Source organism: Pongo abelii, chromosome 9 (assembly GCF_028885655.2).
Source record: "Pongo abelii isolate AG06213 chromosome 9, NHGRI_mPonAbe1-v2.0_pri, whole genome shotgun sequence".
NCBI lineage: Eukaryota > Metazoa > Chordata > Mammalia > Primates > Hominidae > Pongo > Pongo abelii.
In genome coordinates, this window is record NC_071994.2 from 17,870,121 (window position 1) to 17,888,160 (window position 18,040).

General features: G+C 50.3%; 1 protein-coding gene across 2 annotated transcripts; it reads right to left on the minus strand.

Annotated features, from left to right (window-relative positions):
• Positions 1 to 129: 129 nt before the first annotated feature.
• On the minus strand, positions 130 to 16,666 carry SMTNL1 (smoothelin like 1). Of its 2 annotated transcripts, none has more exons than XM_054524356.2 (8): positions 15,409 to 16,666; positions 7,364 to 8,112; positions 6,982 to 7,114; positions 6,819 to 6,870; positions 4,692 to 4,847; positions 4,381 to 4,495; positions 4,077 to 4,228; positions 130 to 763 (listed from the first exon to the last, which is right to left on the minus strand). In XM_054524356.2, the coding sequence occupies exons 1-8, from the start codon at positions 15,500 to 15,502 to the stop codon at positions 619 to 621; spliced, it is 1,596 nt and encodes a 531-aa protein (XP_054380331.1). In that variant the 5' UTR covers positions 15,503 to 16,666; the 3' UTR covers positions 130 to 618. The 2 variants fall into 2 exon arrangements, with proteins under 2 accessions (XP_054380331.1, XP_024110920.2); XM_024255152.3 differs by lacking the exon at positions 15,409 to 16,666 and adding an exon at positions 13,171 to 13,228.
• Positions 16,667 to 18,040: the final 1,374 nt, after the last annotated feature.

Below are 18,040 nucleotides of genomic sequence, written 5' to 3' on the forward strand. Positions count from 1 at the left end.
GATCCCACTAGTTTCTAGAGAATCTTCTCCAGCTCCTGCCCTGGAGTCCCCTAACCTGAGAAAAAGTGTGGAAAGAGGGGAAGATAACCAGAAGAAGTGCCACCAGAGTCAAAATGTAAGTTTGTTTTTTATTTTTGGCGACCACTTACTGAACACTTGAGTGGCAGGACTGGGCAAAAAGCTTTGCCCATTTCATTATGTCGTTTAACTCTCGCAACACCTTCATAAGGTTGGAACTCTCATTATCCCCTTTCAGACTGTAAACTGAGGCCCAGAGAGGTTAACTGTATGTGTCACACAGCTGGTTAGTGATGGGACCCAGGCCATTGTCCTTTCCCAAACACCTTGCGCAGTTATTGAGACCTCAGCAGGTGAGGAATCCCCTATGGCCAGAGTTTATTATCCCAGAGTGCAGAGGTTGCTGGGCCAAGTATGGAGAGAGCACTGAGGGGCCGACAGGATTTTACAAAAGTACTTTTAATGCAGTTAAAACCAACGCCACACACCCTTGCTTAAGCCCTGGGCTCTGGTGCCTCCATGGAGCAGAAGGGAGCTCCCGGGCCGTGGCTGGTGAGCTGGGCACCCTGCCCATCTCTACCCACAGAGCCAGTCACCTCCTCACTTCTTCTTGGTCTTCACCAGTCCTTTCTGCACAAGGCTGCGGTACAGTTCCTGGATGTAGGTGTAGACGCACTTGGAGTCAGGCACAGCCAACCGCACCATGTCATCCACATCCAGCAGCTGAGCACAGTCAGCCAGTTTCCTAAGGAATGGGGTGGAATGAGGAGCAGAAGGTCAAAGGTGAAGGATATGGGAGCCAAGGGGATGGGTGCAGGCAGCCCAGCAATGACGAAGCCCATAGGATGGGCTGGGATGTTGGAGCTGGGAGATCATCTAAGCCATTCATCCCATTATATATCTAGATGAGATAACTGAGGCCCCAACAGAGTTAAGACAAACCCAGGCCAGGTGCTGTGGCTTCCTTTAGGTAGGTCACAGGATGTTGATAGGTAACCCCAAAGCCAACACCAGTGAATACTTCAATAATGAGTTTTAGGCCAGGCACAGTGGCTCACACCTGTAATCCCAGCACTTTGGGAGGCCAAGGCAGGAGGATCCCTTGAGCTCAGTAGTTTGAGACCAGCCTGGACAACCTAGTGAGACCTTTTCGGAGAATGGGAGCTTCTCCAAAAAATAGAAACAAAAATTAAAATAAAAAAAGACTCAAACCCAGCTGGGTCTGATTCCAAAGCCCACATTTTCATTGCACTTATTGTCCTCACATGGAAGCAGGACCCTCTGGTCTCTAGTTCTGCATTAACCCACCACTTTCACATGCGTGTGTATCTGTCCTCTGGAACCGGGGAGCTTCTGTTAGACCAGGCCCCTCAGGAAGAATTTAAGGGGCCAGGTGCGGTGGCTCATGCCTGTAGTCCCAGCACTTTGGGAGGCTGAAGCAGCTGGATCACCCGAGGTCAGGAGTTTGACACCAGCCTGGCCAACATGGCGAAATTCCATCTCTACTAAAAATACAAAAATTAGCTGGGCATGGTGCCAGGCACCTGTAATCCCAGTTACTCGGGAGGCTGAGGCATGAGAATCACTCGAACCCAGGAGGCGGAGGTTGCAGTGAGCTGAGATCATACCACTGCACTCCAGCCTGGGTGACAGAGTGACACTCTGTCTCAAAAAAAAAAAAAAAAAAAAAAAGATAAAGGACAGAAACCAAACCCTAGCCAGAGTCCTGGCTTGCAGCTGCAGCATCTCTAGGAGCATCACTCATTCAGTCTCTATGTATTTATCAGGAGCCTATTATGTGCCAGGCCCTCTTCCAGGCTCTGAGAATTCATCAGTGAATAAAACCAAAACTTCTGCACTCTCATGGCATGGAAATTCTTGTGGCAGGAGACAGTAAGCAACACACAAAGTAGATGGTACATCAGAAGGTGAGAGGTGCTAAGGAGGAAAATAAGGCAGGAAGGGAGACAGGGTATATTCTTCTGTTGGAGGAGATCTGGTATTTTTTATTTATTTTTAATGTATTTATTTATTTATTTTTGAGACAGAGTCTTGCTCTGTTGCCCAGGCTGGAATGCAGTGTCGTGATTTCGGCTCACTGCAACCTCTGCTTCCTGGATTCAAACGATTCTCCTGCCTCAGCCTCCCAAGTAGCTGGGATTACAGGTGTGTGCCGCCACGCCCAGCTAGTTTTTGTATTTTTAGTGGAGACAAGGTTTCACCATGTTGGCCAGGCTGATCTCGAACTCCTGACCTCAAGTGATCCCCACGCCTCGGTCTCCTAAAGTGCTAGGATTACAGGTGTGAGCCACTGCACACAGCTGTGGTATTTTTTTAATAGGGTGCTCAGGGTAGGCCTCTTAGAGTAAGTCATGTGCACATCTGGGGAAAGGAGTCCAGGCAGAGGAAACAGCAGGTGCAAGGGCCCCGAGGCAGAAATGCTTGGTGTGTTTCAGGAGCTGCTGGCACTTAGCAACAAGTCCTCTTTTTCTAACTTCACAGCTGCCCTTTGGGGCTCTGTGGCACCACTGGCTTTGCTGAGGCCAATAATCTGAGCTAATCAGTGTTGGGACCTCACTCCCACCTCATGCTTTATGAGATGCTTCCCCTTGGACGTTCTCATAGACTCCTCCCCTCCATCCTCAGCCAGCAGAAGAGGAAGCGGAGACTCAGAGTGTTTTGGTGGTTTGCCCAAGGCCAAAGTGAGCAACACAACCCTGAGGGCCTGTCTGACACCTCTGGCACCCTTACTCTGAAGCTGGGTCTCAGCAGTCCCTGCCTACCAAAGCCAGCCATAGGTGCTGGCATAGGAGAAACCAGGGCCCAGAGGAAATCCTGCCTTAGGGCTGAGACTGCAGGGCCAAAATCCACGTCAGACTGGGAGCTGTGGGAAGGACACACACTGGAGGATTTTGGAGAATGGGACAAGCTCCCTGCAACCAATGCAGTGCCCCATGGTTGTGGGTTAGGGTGCTGTCCCTCTATGTGGTAGAGGCAAAACCTTCATTCTCATTGAGCCTGGGGAGTGGGTGGGGAAGGGCTCCGCCACTGGGGGCTTCGGCATTGGCCACTCCCTCCCCTCATCCCCGGACTCCATGGGAATCGGAGGAGAGTTCTGGAATGGGCAGTGGGGTATGATGGCTGTGGCAGACATTCTTTCCTCTTCACACTTAATCTTCACAACAAGCCCTGTGATGTGGGGCCTCTAGAGAGGTTAAGCCAGCTGGGAAGGGTCACAGAGCTAGGGAGAAGGAGGCAGGATTCAAACCCAGGCACCTCAGCTTCTATTCTCCTCTCTCCTTCTCCACACATCCCCACGACCTCCTGGGCTTTCAGCTGCCTGATGCCTCCTGTCGGCCTGTCTTTGTCATCTGATGACTCCTTTCACCTTCCAGTAGCTCTGCTTGACTCAGAACCAGAGTCCAGGCAGCTGCAGGAGCAGGACAGTTGGTTCACAGCCTGCAGGTCAGGAGCACTTGGTGAGAGCAGAGCTGCCTGCCCTTCTGATATTCACTTAGAGCTGTAAGTCCAGACTGCAAGTTTCCCTTTCATTTTTTAAAATTGTACTTTTTTTTAAAGACAAAGTCTTGCTCTGTCACCCAAGCTGGAGTGCAGTGACTCAATCATGGCTCACTGCAGCCTTGACTTCCTGAGCCCAAGTGATCCTCCCATCTCAGCCTCCCGAGTAGCTGGGACCACAGGTATCCACCACCATGCCCAGCTAATTTTTTGATTTTCTTGTAGAGATGGGGGTCTCACTATGTTGCCCAGGCTGGTCTTGAACTCCTGGCCTCAAGCGATTCTCCTGCCTCAGCCTCCCAAAGTGCTGGGATTATACAAGTGAGCCACTGCGCTGGACTCAAGCAGAGATTTTTGTCTTTTTCACCCACTGCTGTATCCCCAGGGCCTGAAACAGTGCCTGGCCCTCAAAAAATGTCTGTTGGATACATGAACGTGTGGCACCAGCATCAGTATAACTGCCTCACTACTCAACCCCTGTGAATCCAGTCCTTGCCTAGGCTCCCATCCAGCTTTGCCAGCCCATGGCTATGGCTTACTCTGCTGTGGAGAAAGCCAGGGTGAAGTTGTGCCGGCGCTTTGCGGGGTCCAGCTCTGCGTAGTCAAAGGCGTCAGGGAAGAACTTGTGGATGAGGGCACAGAAGGCCATGCCACTGCTCCAGCTGGAGGAGAAGTTCTGGATGTCCACATGCTATGGCAGGCAGGGCACAGAGGAGGCCTCAGTGAGCCTCAGCCAGATGGCCTGGACTTGGCCCCCTTCCCACCCTCCTACCTTTTGGGGTTTGCACCACTTGGACCCTCCGTGGACCCCTGCCCCACCCATGCAGCTCTGTTCCTTCCCACCTCGTATTTTTTTGTCATGGCTCGGCACCACTCCAAGAGCATGTTCTTGACACCACCAATGGCTGCCCCGGCTGCCTTAGTGTTCCGGAACAGGGCCGTGGGGCCGGACGCTGCCCTGTGAGGGGAGAGGGGTGCAAGGCCAAGCCAGAGAGGCAGGAGGCCATGAAGGGCCCCACTGGGAGGATCCCCAGCCCCCAGGTGTCAGTCCTCCTGCCTTGGCCTGGGCTGTTCCCACCGCCCCTGAGGCCACCCTCCCACCAACCCAGGGTTCCTACGGGAAAGCCCAGCCCAGCCCCTGGCCTGTGTCCTACCCGCCAAACTTGTCCACGATGGCTTTGCGGTTCTGTGCCCGGGGCCCCCGGGGCCGAGCAGGGGCTGATACCCTGCGCTCTGGTGCCTTCTCCTTCTTCTCCCCTGAGGGAGGGGACTCAGGAGGAGTCTGGGGCACGTCGCTGGGTGAAGACTCACTATATGGAGAAGTCCAAAGAAGTGTGAGAGAGGCTGGGACCAGCACTGCAGGACACAGGGAGGGGGCTGTGGGGCTGGAGGGTGGGCGGCACTGCAGTCTAAAGGGTTGTGTGCAGCTGTGCCCAGCACTGGGAGGACATTGAGAAGGAATCGTGAGTCTCGGTGTAACTTGGGGGAGCATGTGGTCTGGTGAGGACATGTGGGTAGAGCTAGGACACCTCTGAGGTCTGACCTGAGTTTGGAACCTGGTTTGCTTCTCTTTTTTTTTTTTTTGGGACGGAGCTTTGCTCTTGTTGCCCAGGCTGGAGTGCAGTGGCGTGATCTTGGCTCACTGCAACCTCTGCCTCCCGGGTTCAAGCAATTCTCCTGTCTCAGCCTCCTGAGTAGCTGGGATTACAGGCACCCACCACCACACCCAGCTAATTTTTGTATTATTAGTAGAGATGGGATTGCACCATGTTGGCCAGGCTGGTCTCAAACTCCTGACCTCAGGTGATCTGCCCGCCTCAGCCTCCCAAAGTGCTGGGATTATAGGTGTGAGCCACTGCACTTGGCATGGCTTTGCCTCTTATTTGCTGTGTGATCTTGGGACTGTCACATCGTTTGAGCCTTAGCTTCCTCATTTGTAAAATGAGGACAAGAATACCTACCTGCCCTACATAAGAAGGTGAATGTAAAGCATCCATCTGTGCCTGCTCGGTGACTATTCACTGGTTATCTTTCCCTAAGAAGGGGACAAGGAGGCCGGGCACAGTGGCTCATGCCTGTAATCCCAGCATTTTGGGAGGCCAAGGTGGGTGGATCACCTGAGGTCAGGAGTTCAAAACCAGCCTGGCCAACATGGTGAAACCCCGCCTCTAGTAAAAATACAAAAATTAGACAGGCGTGGTGGCGCGCGCATATAATCCCAGCTCTTGGAAGGCTGAGGCAGGAGAATCGCTTGAACCCGGGAGGCAGAGGTTGCAGTGACCTGAGATCACGCCATTGCACTCCAGCCTGGGCGACAGAGCAAGACTCCATCTCAAAAAAAAAAAAAAACAACAAAAAACGGGGAGGACAAGGAAGCAGATTTCAGCTCCAGATAATCCTTCTAATGACTGAAGTTGTGCAATGGCAAGCATAAGCCTCTTATTTTATCCAGCACCTGCCATGGACAAGGCACTGGGCTAAAGTGCTTTGCACTTGTTACTCATTGAAGCCTGAGAATAATCCTACGAGGTAGATACAATTGCTACACCCACTTCACAGATGAGAAGAGGTTCAGTGACATGGCCAAGGTCACACAGCTGGTACATGGCAGAACCATTGTCCCAACTCAGGCTTTCTGATCATGCTTTTTGGATGACTGGCACCATGGAAACATGTTCAGCTGAAAGATAAGGAGCTCCTGTGAAGTGTCAGGGATGCCACAGGGCAGACTTCAGCCATGGCATGGGAAGTGGATCAGGTATCCTTTGCGCTCCTTTCTGGCTCTGGTTTTTTGTTGTTGCTGTTGTTGTTGTTGTTGTTTTGAGACGGAGTCTTGCTCTGTCGCCCACGCTGCAGTGCAATGGCACGATCTCGGCTCACTGCAACCTCCACCTCCCGGGTTCAAGTAATTATCCTGCCTCAGCCTCCCGAGTAGATAGGATTACAGGTGCCCACCACCACGCTCAGCTAATTTTTGTATTTTTGGTAGAGACGGGGTTTCACCATGTTGGCCAGGCTGATCTCGAACTCGTGACCTCAGGTAATCCACCCACCTCGGCCTCCAAGAGTGCCGAGATTACAGGAGTGAGCCACTGCGGCCGGCCATGCCTCTGGCTTCTTTGGCTTCCTGGGCTCTGCCCTGGGATAGGAAGCTGAATGCCAGGAATCCTGGAATATCTTGAAATCAGGTGCTGAGGGAGCCCAGACTGAGTTGATAGTGGATGCTGAGGGAAGCAGGAGGTAGGGGGAATTGAAGCTGGAGCCCCAGAGTTTGATATTACCTGGCTGAAGGACTGGTCTGTCCGGAAGCTACAGAGTCTGGACCCAGCCCATCTGGAGGAAAGTGAAAGGAGGGAGGGAAGCTGGGGCTATCCGTGCATGCTCCTTGCGCCCCTCCCCCAGGTGGCCCCTGCAGCATCCCGTGGGCTCTGGGCTCTCACTCACCTGTGCTGAGGTTGTGCCTCTCCCCAGTGGGGCTCTCAGGCCACTCCTCCGGGGAGCTGGGAATCACCCCTGCCCCTCCCTCTGGTTCTTTTTCCACATCCTGCTCCTGCTCTTCGCTGGGACCGCCTGGCTCCTGGAATGAGCATGATCTGCATGAGCTCATGGTCACACAGCACCTGCCCTGGCTTCATGAGGACTTCAGAAAGATCTGAAACGCAGCCTGGGACTACGGTGCTTCACCCCTTACTCCCCCTCCCCCACCCCGGGCTCTGGAAATCATCGGGAGGAAGACTGGACTTTCCCAACTGACTGAAGCAGAGGGGGCTTGCTTCCAGGAGCAGGAGACGACAGAGCCTCCTTGCCCCTTTCCTGCCTCACTCACTGCCTCCTCCGCCTCCTCCACCTCCTCCGCCTCCTCCTTTGCATCAGCCTCCTCTTTTGCATCATGTTTGGCCTCCTCTTTCCCATCGGGCTCCTTGGGTTCAGCCTTAGCCTCATCCTCCGCAACAGTCTTCTTCTGCGATTCAGCCTTGGCCTCTTCGTCAGTAGCCTTCTCCTTGGGTTCAGTGCTGCGCTCTTTCTTCTGGCCTGTCTCCTCCTGAGAGGCTGTCTTGGCCTCCTCCTCCTCAACCATTGCCTTAGGTTCAGGCTTGTCTCTGTCGTTGGCATCGGCTTTCTGCCCAGATTCAGGTTTGGCCTCTTTCTCCTCAGCCTTCTGCTTCTCAGAGGCCAGCGTGCTCTCCTCCTTTTCCTCAGCCTCCTTGGGTTCAGATTTGGTCTCTTCTTTCCTGCCAGTCATCTCCTGAGAAGCCACAGTGGTCTCTTCCTTCTCACCATCCTCCTTTTTAAGTTCAGCCTCAGTGTCCTCTTTCCCACCAGCCTCCCTCTGAGATTCCACTTTGACCTCATCTAATCCATTTGCTTCCCCCTGGAGTTCCGCTGACATGCCATCCTCGGCTGGTGCCTTTTCCTGCTTTCCTGACTCAGCGGGAGGCCCCTCATTGATGGCCTTTCCAGCTGTGCCTTTGGTCTCCTCCGCAGGGGCTCCACCTCCTGACATCTCCGGGTCGTCTGCAGCTGGGGAGACGGTGGTCCCATCCTCAGAGGGCTTCCCTTCCTTCTGCTCCATCTCTGGAAAGAGAAGACAAGCAGACCTGGTCATGCCCCATCCCAGCATGAGGTGAAGACCCCACCCTCAGAGAGCTCTGGCCTGGGAGTCAGGAAGTCCGTGGTTCAGTCTTAGCTCCTGCTTGGACACGGGGCCCAAGCACGAAGGACAGAGAAGTGCTTCCCCAAAGCTGGGATGGTTGGGCTACGTTGACATGATGTCAGATGGTGTTCACCTGATGCCCCTCTGTAGGTTCTGGTTTTGGCTTTAAAGAACATTGAATCACATAATGCCTTTTCAGTCATGTTGCCTCTTTTTGATTAAGCAACTGAGGTGGTCACAATTTTATTGTATTATTTATTTTTTGAGACAGAGTCTCGCTCTGTCATCCAGGCTGGAGTGCAGGAGCACAATCTCAGGTCACTGCAACCTCTGCCTCCTGGGGTCAGGTGATCCTCTAACCTCAGCCTCCTGAGTAGCTGGGACTACAGGTGCTCACCACCACACCTAGCTAATTTTTGTGTGTGTGTGTTTTTTTTTTTTTTTGTAGAGATGGGGTTTTGCCACGTTGCCCAGGCTGGTCTCAAACTCCTGAGGTCAAGCGATCCACCTGCCTCGGCCTCCCAAGGTTCTGGGATTGCAGGTATGAGCAGCGCCTGGTCACAATTTTATACTGGCATCCTAGAACACCTGTGGAACAACTGCTACTCTCCCCTGAGAGCCTAGGCAAGCAGAAGTATCTAGATAGAATTGAATAACACCATTTTGTTTCCATTGTATTTATTTTTACAGTTACTTTCTATTTCTGGTAAGTGATATTGAGTTTCCATTTCCAACAGTGATACAGTGTCTTTTAAAAATACATTTACTGAACTTAAAAATAAGTTGATTCAAAGGAAGTAATTCAGGAAACTGGAACATAGGCGGTGCAGATGTAGCAAAATCATAGAGGTGGTGTATAAAAATGGCGGAAATTTGGGAACCCCAGGGCCAACTGGTCTCTGCAGCTTTGCCAGCTCTGCCAGCCTGTGGTTTTTGGAAAAGGTGGGCCTGGGCAAGGAAGCGTTTCCTTGAGTGAAGAATGGAGCCGTACTCTCCCTGGCCTCTGCTGGGCAATCTGACTCTCCGACTGCCCCCGGGAGCATGGGGGTAGATTATGACATCTTAACTCGGAGTTTCCTATTTAAGTACTGTATATACCAGAGGATCTACAAAAACAGGTGTGTGGGGGCCCTGGGTTAGCTGCTTCATGCTCCTGCCCTACTTGGGGGGTGTAGTTACAAAGAAAACAATCCCCAAATAGGGCTCAGGGCATGACTCAGGCAGGAAGAAAAGTGGACACTCCTGTCACACACTAAAAATACCCCCTGCCCTTGGCAGTACCATCTTTCTCAGTGATAGTACCGAAGGCACCTGGGTAATTGGGCAGAGGACAGGAGGCAAGAAGATAGGGACAGGGCTCTGTTCCCACCACCCACTCGGGTCTTACCCAGAGTCCTGGGGTTCCTGAATTCGATGCCCTCACTATTTCCTAAAAGTAGGCTGGGATTTGTAAAGATGCTCACACTGTCCTCTGATTCCTGCTAGAGCCCCTTCCTGGTTCAGCGGCTCCAGCAATGTCTTAAAGTAAGAGGGAAGATGACGCCCGGCATGGTGGCTCATGCCTGTAATCCCAGCACTTTGGGAGCCCGTGGTGGGCAGATCACAATGTTCGAGACCAGCCTGGCCAATATGGTGAAACCCCATCTCTACCAAAAATACAAAAATCAGCTGGGTGTGGTGGCAGACGCCTATAATCCCAGCTACTTGGGAGGCTGAGGCAGGAGAATCGCTCGAACCCGGGAGGTGGAGGTTGCAGTGAACCGAGATCGTGTCACTGCACTCCAGCCTGGGCAACAAAGCGAGACTCTGTCTCAAAAAAAAAAAAAAAAAAAAAAAAGAGGGAAGATGAGCCGGGGGGATGGACGCACATCAGCAGAGATGCTGGGAGCTGGGAAGTTGTGGAGCTGGCTGTGACCTGCATCTTCCAGTCCCCACTGAGACCTGAGCAAGTCGTTTTCCCTCTCTGGGCCTCAGTTTCCACTGACAATGATGGGTTTCATCTGGATCAGGTTCTCCACACTGTGTTCTGTGGAAAACTAGGGTCTCCCGTGACATGGAGAGGGTTTTCTGTGGGGTTGGGAGAAAGAATATTCTCTGGCTAAGGTTGCTCCACAAAAAAGCCTACTCTTTACCCTCTTAGAGATATACAGTTTCAGCCAGGCACAGTGGCTCACGCCTATAATCTTAGCATTTTGGGAAGCCGAGGTGGGAGGATTACTTCAGCCCAAGAGTTCAAGACCAGCCTAGGCAACATATTAAATTCTGTCTCTATAGTAAAGAAAATAAAATTAAACAAAACAAACCAAAACAAAAACAGATATACAAATTCATTAGCATTTAAATAGATTTTAGAAACCAGATAGTCAAGAAACCTAAATCTTGTTTAAACTTCATTTAACTTGCTTTTCTCCAAACCTATTTGACCATGACTTTTTTTTTTCCTCCCTTTGTTTTCTTTTCTTTTTGCTTTGTTTTTCCTGAGGAGCATCTACTACTCTCTCTAGCAGCAGAAGAAAGCATGGCAAATGCTGGTCTAACACAATCCCTTCCCCTCTTGCTCTCTGCTCTTGTTTGGAAGGTGACATGGACTAGTGGTGAAAATCATTGATTCTGGTGTCTTCCTGTGATGGGATCTCAGCTCCCATGGGTTACTAATTGTGTTAACCTTGAGCAAGCTATCCATCCTCTCTGTGTTTTGATTTCTGCCGACAACAATAGGTCCCATCCCATAGGGATGGTGGAGGATTAAAGAAGCCCATGCTTAGAAAATATTTGGAGGATTAAGGAAGCCCATGCTTAGAAAATATTTGGAGGATTAAGGAAGCCCATGCTTAGAAAATATTTGGAGCCAGGCGTGGAGGCACATGCCTGTGGTCCCAGCTACTCAGGAGGCTGAGGCAGGAGGATCATCTGAGGCCAGGAGGTCAAGCTTGCGGTACTCTATAATGATGCCTATGAATAGCCACTACACTCCAGCCTGGGCAACAAAGTGAGACCTCAGCTCTTAAAAAAACAAAACAAAACAGGATTCAGAGGCATGCTTGGCATGAATGAGTACTCAGCACCCATCAGCTTGTATGGTGTGGGTTGGCTGTGCCCAGCCCTGTGCCAGGGCAAGGTCCTGACCCAGCCTTGAGGGCATTTATCAGTGAGTCAAGGCAGAGAGAACTGAATGCCAGTAGGATGATAACAAGCCCTTTTTATACCTCAAAGTGTGACACTATTTGGCTAAGACATAGCTGAGTGCTCCAGTCATCTTTTATTTTTAAGAGACAGGGTCTTACTCTGTTGCCCAGACTGGAGTGCAGTGGCTCAATCATAGCTCACTGTGACTCTACCTCCTGGACTCAAAGGATCTTCCCACCTAAGCCTCCGGAGAAGCTGTGACCACAGGTGTGCGCCATCACACCTGGCTAATTTTTTTTTTTATTTATAGAGATGGGGTCTCACTATGTTTCCCAGGCTGGTCTCAAACTCTTGGCCTCAAGTGGTCCTCCTGCCTCGGCCTCCTAAAGTGCTGGGTTTATAGGTATGAGCCACTGAGGCTGGCCACTCTAACCATCTTTCCTTCTGTCTACATGCTGCATACTTAGGGTGGTGGAGGGGAAGGTAGGTGCACGCACATGCACACACACCTCAGCTATCCTGCGTGTTTATCACCTCAGCTTTCCACCCTCCAGGCTTGTCACAAATAGAAAAGGAGTGAAGATGCTCAGAATGCTGAGAAACCAGGACGCCACCCCCACCCCCTGCCCCCAGCATTCACAGCCCTGCAGCAGTTTACAGCTTATGCTGCGGGGGCCCTGCTTTCTCTTGGTCGTTTCTTGTTCCCACCCTTCAGAATAGGTTATTGGCCCCATTAGGGAGCCAGTAGGAATTTCAGGCTCAGGGAGTTGAAGTCCCTTGACTAAAGTTATAGGACAAATGGCCTGGCCCTATCTAGAATCCAAGTATCCCAACTTCCACTCCAGAGCTCACACCAAATATATGCTCCCACTAGCTCCTCAGCTCAGTGTCCCTCCAAAAGCCCTGGCCCAAAATGGGGGCACCCCACCAGTTGGGAAGGGCAGTCAGATTCAGCCGAGGAGTTCCTCTCTCTTTCTTCTAGGTGCACAGTAGGCCCTTCATGAAAGTTTCTCTGCCCCCACCTTCCTTTCTTACTCTCTCCTTTCCTTCCTCCTTCCTTCCCCAGGAAGTCTCCAGACCATCCCTGTTTTGTGTCCAAAGCAGCACTGCAGATATCTCCCCTCCCTCTCTCTTCCTGTTTCTTCTGGCAGACCAGGAGGAAAGGGACTCAGGAGCCCAAGATCCAAACCCCCAGTAGTATAAACACTGGATGTTCTGTGATGCGTCTGCCACCCACTGCAGCCTCATCTGTCATCTGGTTGTCCTAAGGCTTCCACCTTCCCCACTCAGCCAGGGGCCCTCCCTTGGAGAGGCCAACCTCAATTGCTTAGACTAGGGGTATCCAATCTTTTGGCTTCCTTAGGCCACACTGGTAGAAGTAGAAGTGTCTTGGGCCACATGTAAAATACGTTAACACTAACGATAGTGGATGAGCTAAAACAAAAATTGCAAAAAAAAAAAAAAATCTCATAATGTTTTAAGAAAGTTTATGAATTCATGTTGGGCCACATTCAAAGCCATCCTGGGCCACAGGTAGCCTGTGGGCTGGACAGGCTTGGCTTAGACAGTCTACCCCCCAACCCAGCTTGACTCTTGAGACTCCCAAGGTCCCTTCCCCTGCTCTGAGGCCTCCTCGTGGATGGCCACTTGCAGTCTGCTCTGTAGGTGCTCTGGTGCAGGGCTGAGACCCCTGGCATCTACAGACAGTAGACATCGTGGTGGAGAGAATTAGAAAGGAGCCTGGATTTCTCCAACTGGGGGGCCCTCCTGGGAGGTTCTGGCCCTTGGACGGTGGGAGTGAGAATTGGCAGATGGGGAGGGACCCTTAGAAAGGGTCCCAGGGCTTCTCCTACCTGTGGTGCTTCTGCCTGTGGCTCGGGAGCTGTCTCTTTCCTCCAGCTGAGTGGCCTCACTCCCAGGCTGCCTTTAAGCCCTAGTGGCCTCTAGCCCCCAGCTCTTTGGTCCCGCCTCCCCCCTTCCTCTCCCTCTTCCACCCCACCCCCATTTCAAGAGGCTTGGGCTGCCTGAAAAGCACTGTTTACTGGCCTGTTGGTACAACACTTTACCCTAGACTGGGAGGCTCGGATTTCCCGTGGAAGATCTGACAGGTGGCACCTTTCAATCACGGCACGTCCCTCCCGCCCTGAGCCTGGCAGCATCCGTCCTGTGGTCACCTTTCTCCCCAGTGGACTCTCCTAACCCTAGGGACCTTGACAACCATCTTCAGGACCCATTTGGAGCACGGCCCTGGCCTCCACTGCTCATCCAGAGCCCAGGCGAGGCCTCTTGTGCTCCCTTCACACCCGCCCCGCCACGTTCCTTACATAGCCCCTTTCCCTCGTCCTCAGACAAAAGCAGCTGCTTAAGGCTGGGCTAAGGAGGGGGCGAGTAGGGCAGCTGCCAACACAGGGGATGTGTCTTGGGGCTCACAGTTGACTGAGAGATTTGGAGGGGGAGGGGCAGAGAGGGCAAAAGTGATGGGACAAGCTGACGGATCACTGGACGGAGCCTGGAAAATACAAAACTCCTGAGTTCTATTTTGAGCTGAAGTGACAGGTACACAGTAGGCTCCGAACACATTTTTATACTGAACTGACATTTTGCTAAGAAAAAAACAAAACAAGCCTGGGCATGGTGGCTCATGCCTGTAATCCCAGCACTTTGGGCAGCCGAGGCGGGTGGATCACTTGAAGCCAGGAGTTCAAGAACAGCATGGTCAACAGGGTGAAACCCTGTCTCTACTAAAAATACAAAAATTGGCCGGGCTTGGTGGCGCATGCCTGTAATCTCAGCTAGTTGGGAGGCTGAGGCACGAGAACCACTTGAACCCGGGAGGCAGAGGTTGCAGCAAGTCACTGCACTCCAGCCTGGGTGACAGAGATTCCATCTCAAAAAAAAGTCTTCACTTTCTCTGTGTGTTTTACGATCTAAGAAAGGCACTGCTCTTGGAGAATGGGTGCAGGGGACACTCCTACGAAGCTTGGGACCCCCCAGTCCTCCTACCCCAAGCCCCACCACTGGGCCACACTGGCCTCCTTCCTATTCCTTAAATAAATCCATCCCTTTTCAGACTCAGGACTGGTTTTTCCTTCTACTCTTTGTAAGACTGACTCCCTCTCATTCTTCTGGACTCAGCTGAAATTTCATTCCCTCAGAGAGGTTTTCCATGACCTTCAATTCCTCTCCATCATTTCAGCTGGTTTTATTGCCCTCATAATACTAAATCTAAAATTACCTTATTCATTTCCTCATTATCTGTCTCTCTCACTAGGCTTTAAGCTCCATGAGGGCAGGGATTTTATCTACCATACTCATGGCTGTATGCCTAGAGCCTAGCAGAATTGCCTGGCTCATATTAGGTACTTGATAAATACATATTGAATGAAATAACTAATTAATTAACAGAAATATGACAGGAACTTGGAGGTCTTGCCTGGGTTGACCTGAAAGAGAGACCTTTTTGTGCATCTAGGTTTGGGTACTAGTCATTAAATAGTCTAATATTAATGGTTGCCAGCCGGCTTTAGTAATACTTGAAACCCAGCTGGGATTATAGGCATGAACCACCATGCCCAGAGTATTTTGCTCTTTTCAATATCTAATGACAGTAGGATAAGAGAAATGAATTTAAACAAAAAACCAGCAAGCCAGAGAGAGATGTGGAAGAACTCGCCAGTCTTGGGCAGATACACTCTGGATGGGTGCTGTTTTGAGAATAAAGTGAAGAAGCATGGATAGAAGTGGGGAGAGCAGTCCAGAGACAAACTCAGTGACCCTGGTGCAGGATGGTGGTGGCTTGGACCAGAGTATCAGCCATGGAGGTGAGAAGAAGTGGTGGGAAACGGTAATAGTACCGACAGTGATTAAGCCAGGGTCAGTTTTTTCTTCAAGCGAATGGAATGATGTAAGCCATTTCATCACAAGGAAGGTTACAGGAAACCTCTGTTTTTGTATTCTCTGCACCTGTCATGAGTGGTCAGGGCCCACTTGAAGAGATTCTAGATGAAAATTCTGCATCTCTTCTTCTGGGGCTGGGGACCCACCCAAGAGGACAATACTGACCCACAATGAATGACAAATATACAACTCACGTTTGCGAGGTTGGGAAGGAGTAGAATGCAGGGTAGATTGAGGAGCCAGAGTTTCAGCATGGTGTTGACCGAGATCAGTAGCTTTGGATGACATATCTGGAGTCTAAGGATATCTTCAAAGTCTGAGGCTATCTAAACTGTCTTCTACAAGAAGCAACTCAACTGGGACCATTGGAGATTCCTACCTGTAGGTCCCCACGTAGAGGAAAGACACAGTCTCATAGTAAATAATCATAATAACAATAGCATCATCATCAATAAGAGCAATGGTTTTCCAGAGGCTGAACAGCTGGGGAGATGGGGAGCTGCTGTTCAATGGGTATAAAATTTCAGTTATACAAGATGAATAAGTTCTAGAAATCCGTGTACAATATGGTACATATAGTTAACAATACTATTTTGTGCACATAAAAATTTGTTGGCTGGACGCGGTGGCTCATGCCTGTAATCCCAGCACTTTGGGAGGCCAAGGCAGGTGGATCATGAGGTCAGGAGACTGAGACCATCCTGGCCAACATGATGAAGCCCCATCTCTACTAAAAACACAAAAATTAGCTGGGTGTGGTGGCATGCGCCTGTAGTCCCAGCTACTTGGGAGGCTGAGGCCGGAGAATCCCTTGAACCTGGGAGGCAGAGGCTGTAGTGAGTGGAGATCGTGCCACTGTCCTCCAGTCTGGTGACACAGCGAGACTCCGTTTAAACAAAAAATTTTTTTTGTTAAGCAGGGCCCAGTGTGGTGACTCATGCCTGTAATGCCAGTGCTTTGGGAGGGTGAGGCAGGAGGATCGCTTGAGGCCAGGAGTTTGAAACCAGCCTGGACAACATAGCAAGACCCTAACTCTACAAAAAATTTAAAAAACCACTCAGGCATGGTGGCCTGTGCCTGTAGTCCTAGCTATTCAGGAGGCTGAGATGGAAGGATTGCTTGAGCCCGGGAGTTTAAGGTAACAGTGAGCTATGATTGGGCCTTTGCACTCCAGCCTAAGCGACAGAGTGAGACCCTGTCTCAAGGAAAAAATAGATAAATAAAAGGGCTTTATCTGTTAGAGATAAAAATAGATGAAGAAAATATGGACAAATGTTAACAATTCCTAAGTCTTGGTGATGAATATATGGAAGCTCAATGTCCTGTTCTCTCTGCTTTTCTGTATGTTTTAAATATTCCATCTGGGCATGGGGTGGCTCATGCCTGTAATCCCAGCACTTTGGGAGACCAAGAGGAGGATGGTTTGAGCCCAGGAGTTTGAAACCAGCCTGGGAAACATAATGAGACCCTATCTCTTAAAAAAAAAAAAAAAAAAAAAAAAATTAGCCAGGCATGGTGGCTCACGCCTCTAGTTCCAGCTACTTAGGAGGCTGAGGTAAGAGGATTGCTTGAGCCAAGGAGTTCGAGATTGCAGTGAGCACTGATCATACCACTGCACTCAAGCCTGGGTGACAAAGCAAGATCCTGCCTCAAAAATAGTAAGTAAAAATAAAAATAAATTTGCCCTAACGAAAGTCTAAAAATGAAAAAGAATGAAAACGATTTATTTTTATTGAGCATCTACCATGGACTAGGTACTTTACTTACACAATCTTTTATATAAATATTTTTCTTTCTTTCTTTATGGCCAGCTCTTACTCATACTTGTATAATCTTATTTCTTTTCTTTTTTGTAGAGATTTTTAAAACTTTTTATTTATAAATAATTATAGGTTCACAGGAAGTTGCATTAATAGTACAGAGAGGTCCTGTACACCCTTTAGCAACTGCCACTCAAGGTTAAATCTAACATAACTACATTCAATATCAAAGCCAGGTAATTTATATTGGTACAATGTGTGTGTGTAGTAGTTCTATGACTTTTTTTTTTTTTTTTTTGACCGAGTCTTGCTCTGTCGCCCAAGCTGGAGTGCAGTGGTGCGATCTCGGCTCACTGCAACTTCTGCCTCCTGCCTCCGGGGTTCAAGGGATTCTCCTTTCTCGCCCTCCCAAGTAGCTGGGACTATAGGCGCGTACCACCACACCTGGCTGATTTTTTTTTTTATTTTTAGTAGAGGCGGGGTTTCACCGTGTTAACCAGGATGGTCTTGATCTCCTGACCTCGTGATCCACCTGCCTCGGCCTCCCAAAGTGCTGGGATTACAGGCGTGAGCCACTGCACCTGGCTTTTTTTTTTTTTTTTTGGAGACAGAGACTCACTCTGTCACCTGGGCTGGAGTGCAGTGGCACAATCTCGGCTCACTGCAACCTCCACCTCCCGGGTTCAAGCGATTATCCTGCCTCAGGCTCCTGAGTAGCTGGGGTTACAGGTGCCTGCCACTACACCCAGCTAATTTTTTGTATTTTTAGTAGAGACGGAGTTTCACCAACAAGGCTGGTCTCAAACTCCTACCCTTGTGATTCGCCCGCCTCGGCCTCCCACAGTGCTGGGATTACAGGCATGAGCCACCGCACCCTGCCAGTTCTATGACGTCTTATCACCTGTGTAGATTCTTGTAAACACCACCACAATCAGGATACAGAATTATCCATCAACACAAAGATTTCTCTTGTGCTACCCTTTATAGGTACACTTCTATCTCCCCATCAACCCTAACACTAGGCAATCAGAAATCTCTTCTCCATCTCTATAATTTTGTGATTTTG

Coding starts and splice junctions, on each gene's coding strand:
- SMTNL1 (XM_054524356.2), bottom strand. CDS start 15,502: ATGTCATCCAAAGCTACTGATCTCGGTCAACACCATGCTGAAACTCTG. Junction 8,113..15,408: donor TCCTTCCCAACCTCGCAAAC/GTGAGTTGTATA, acceptor TTCTCTTTCCAG/AGATGGAGCAGAAGGAAGGG. Junction 4,496..4,691: donor ATCGTGGACAAGTTTGGCGG/GTAGGACACAGG, acceptor CTCCCCTCACAG/GGCAGCGTCCGGCCCCACGG.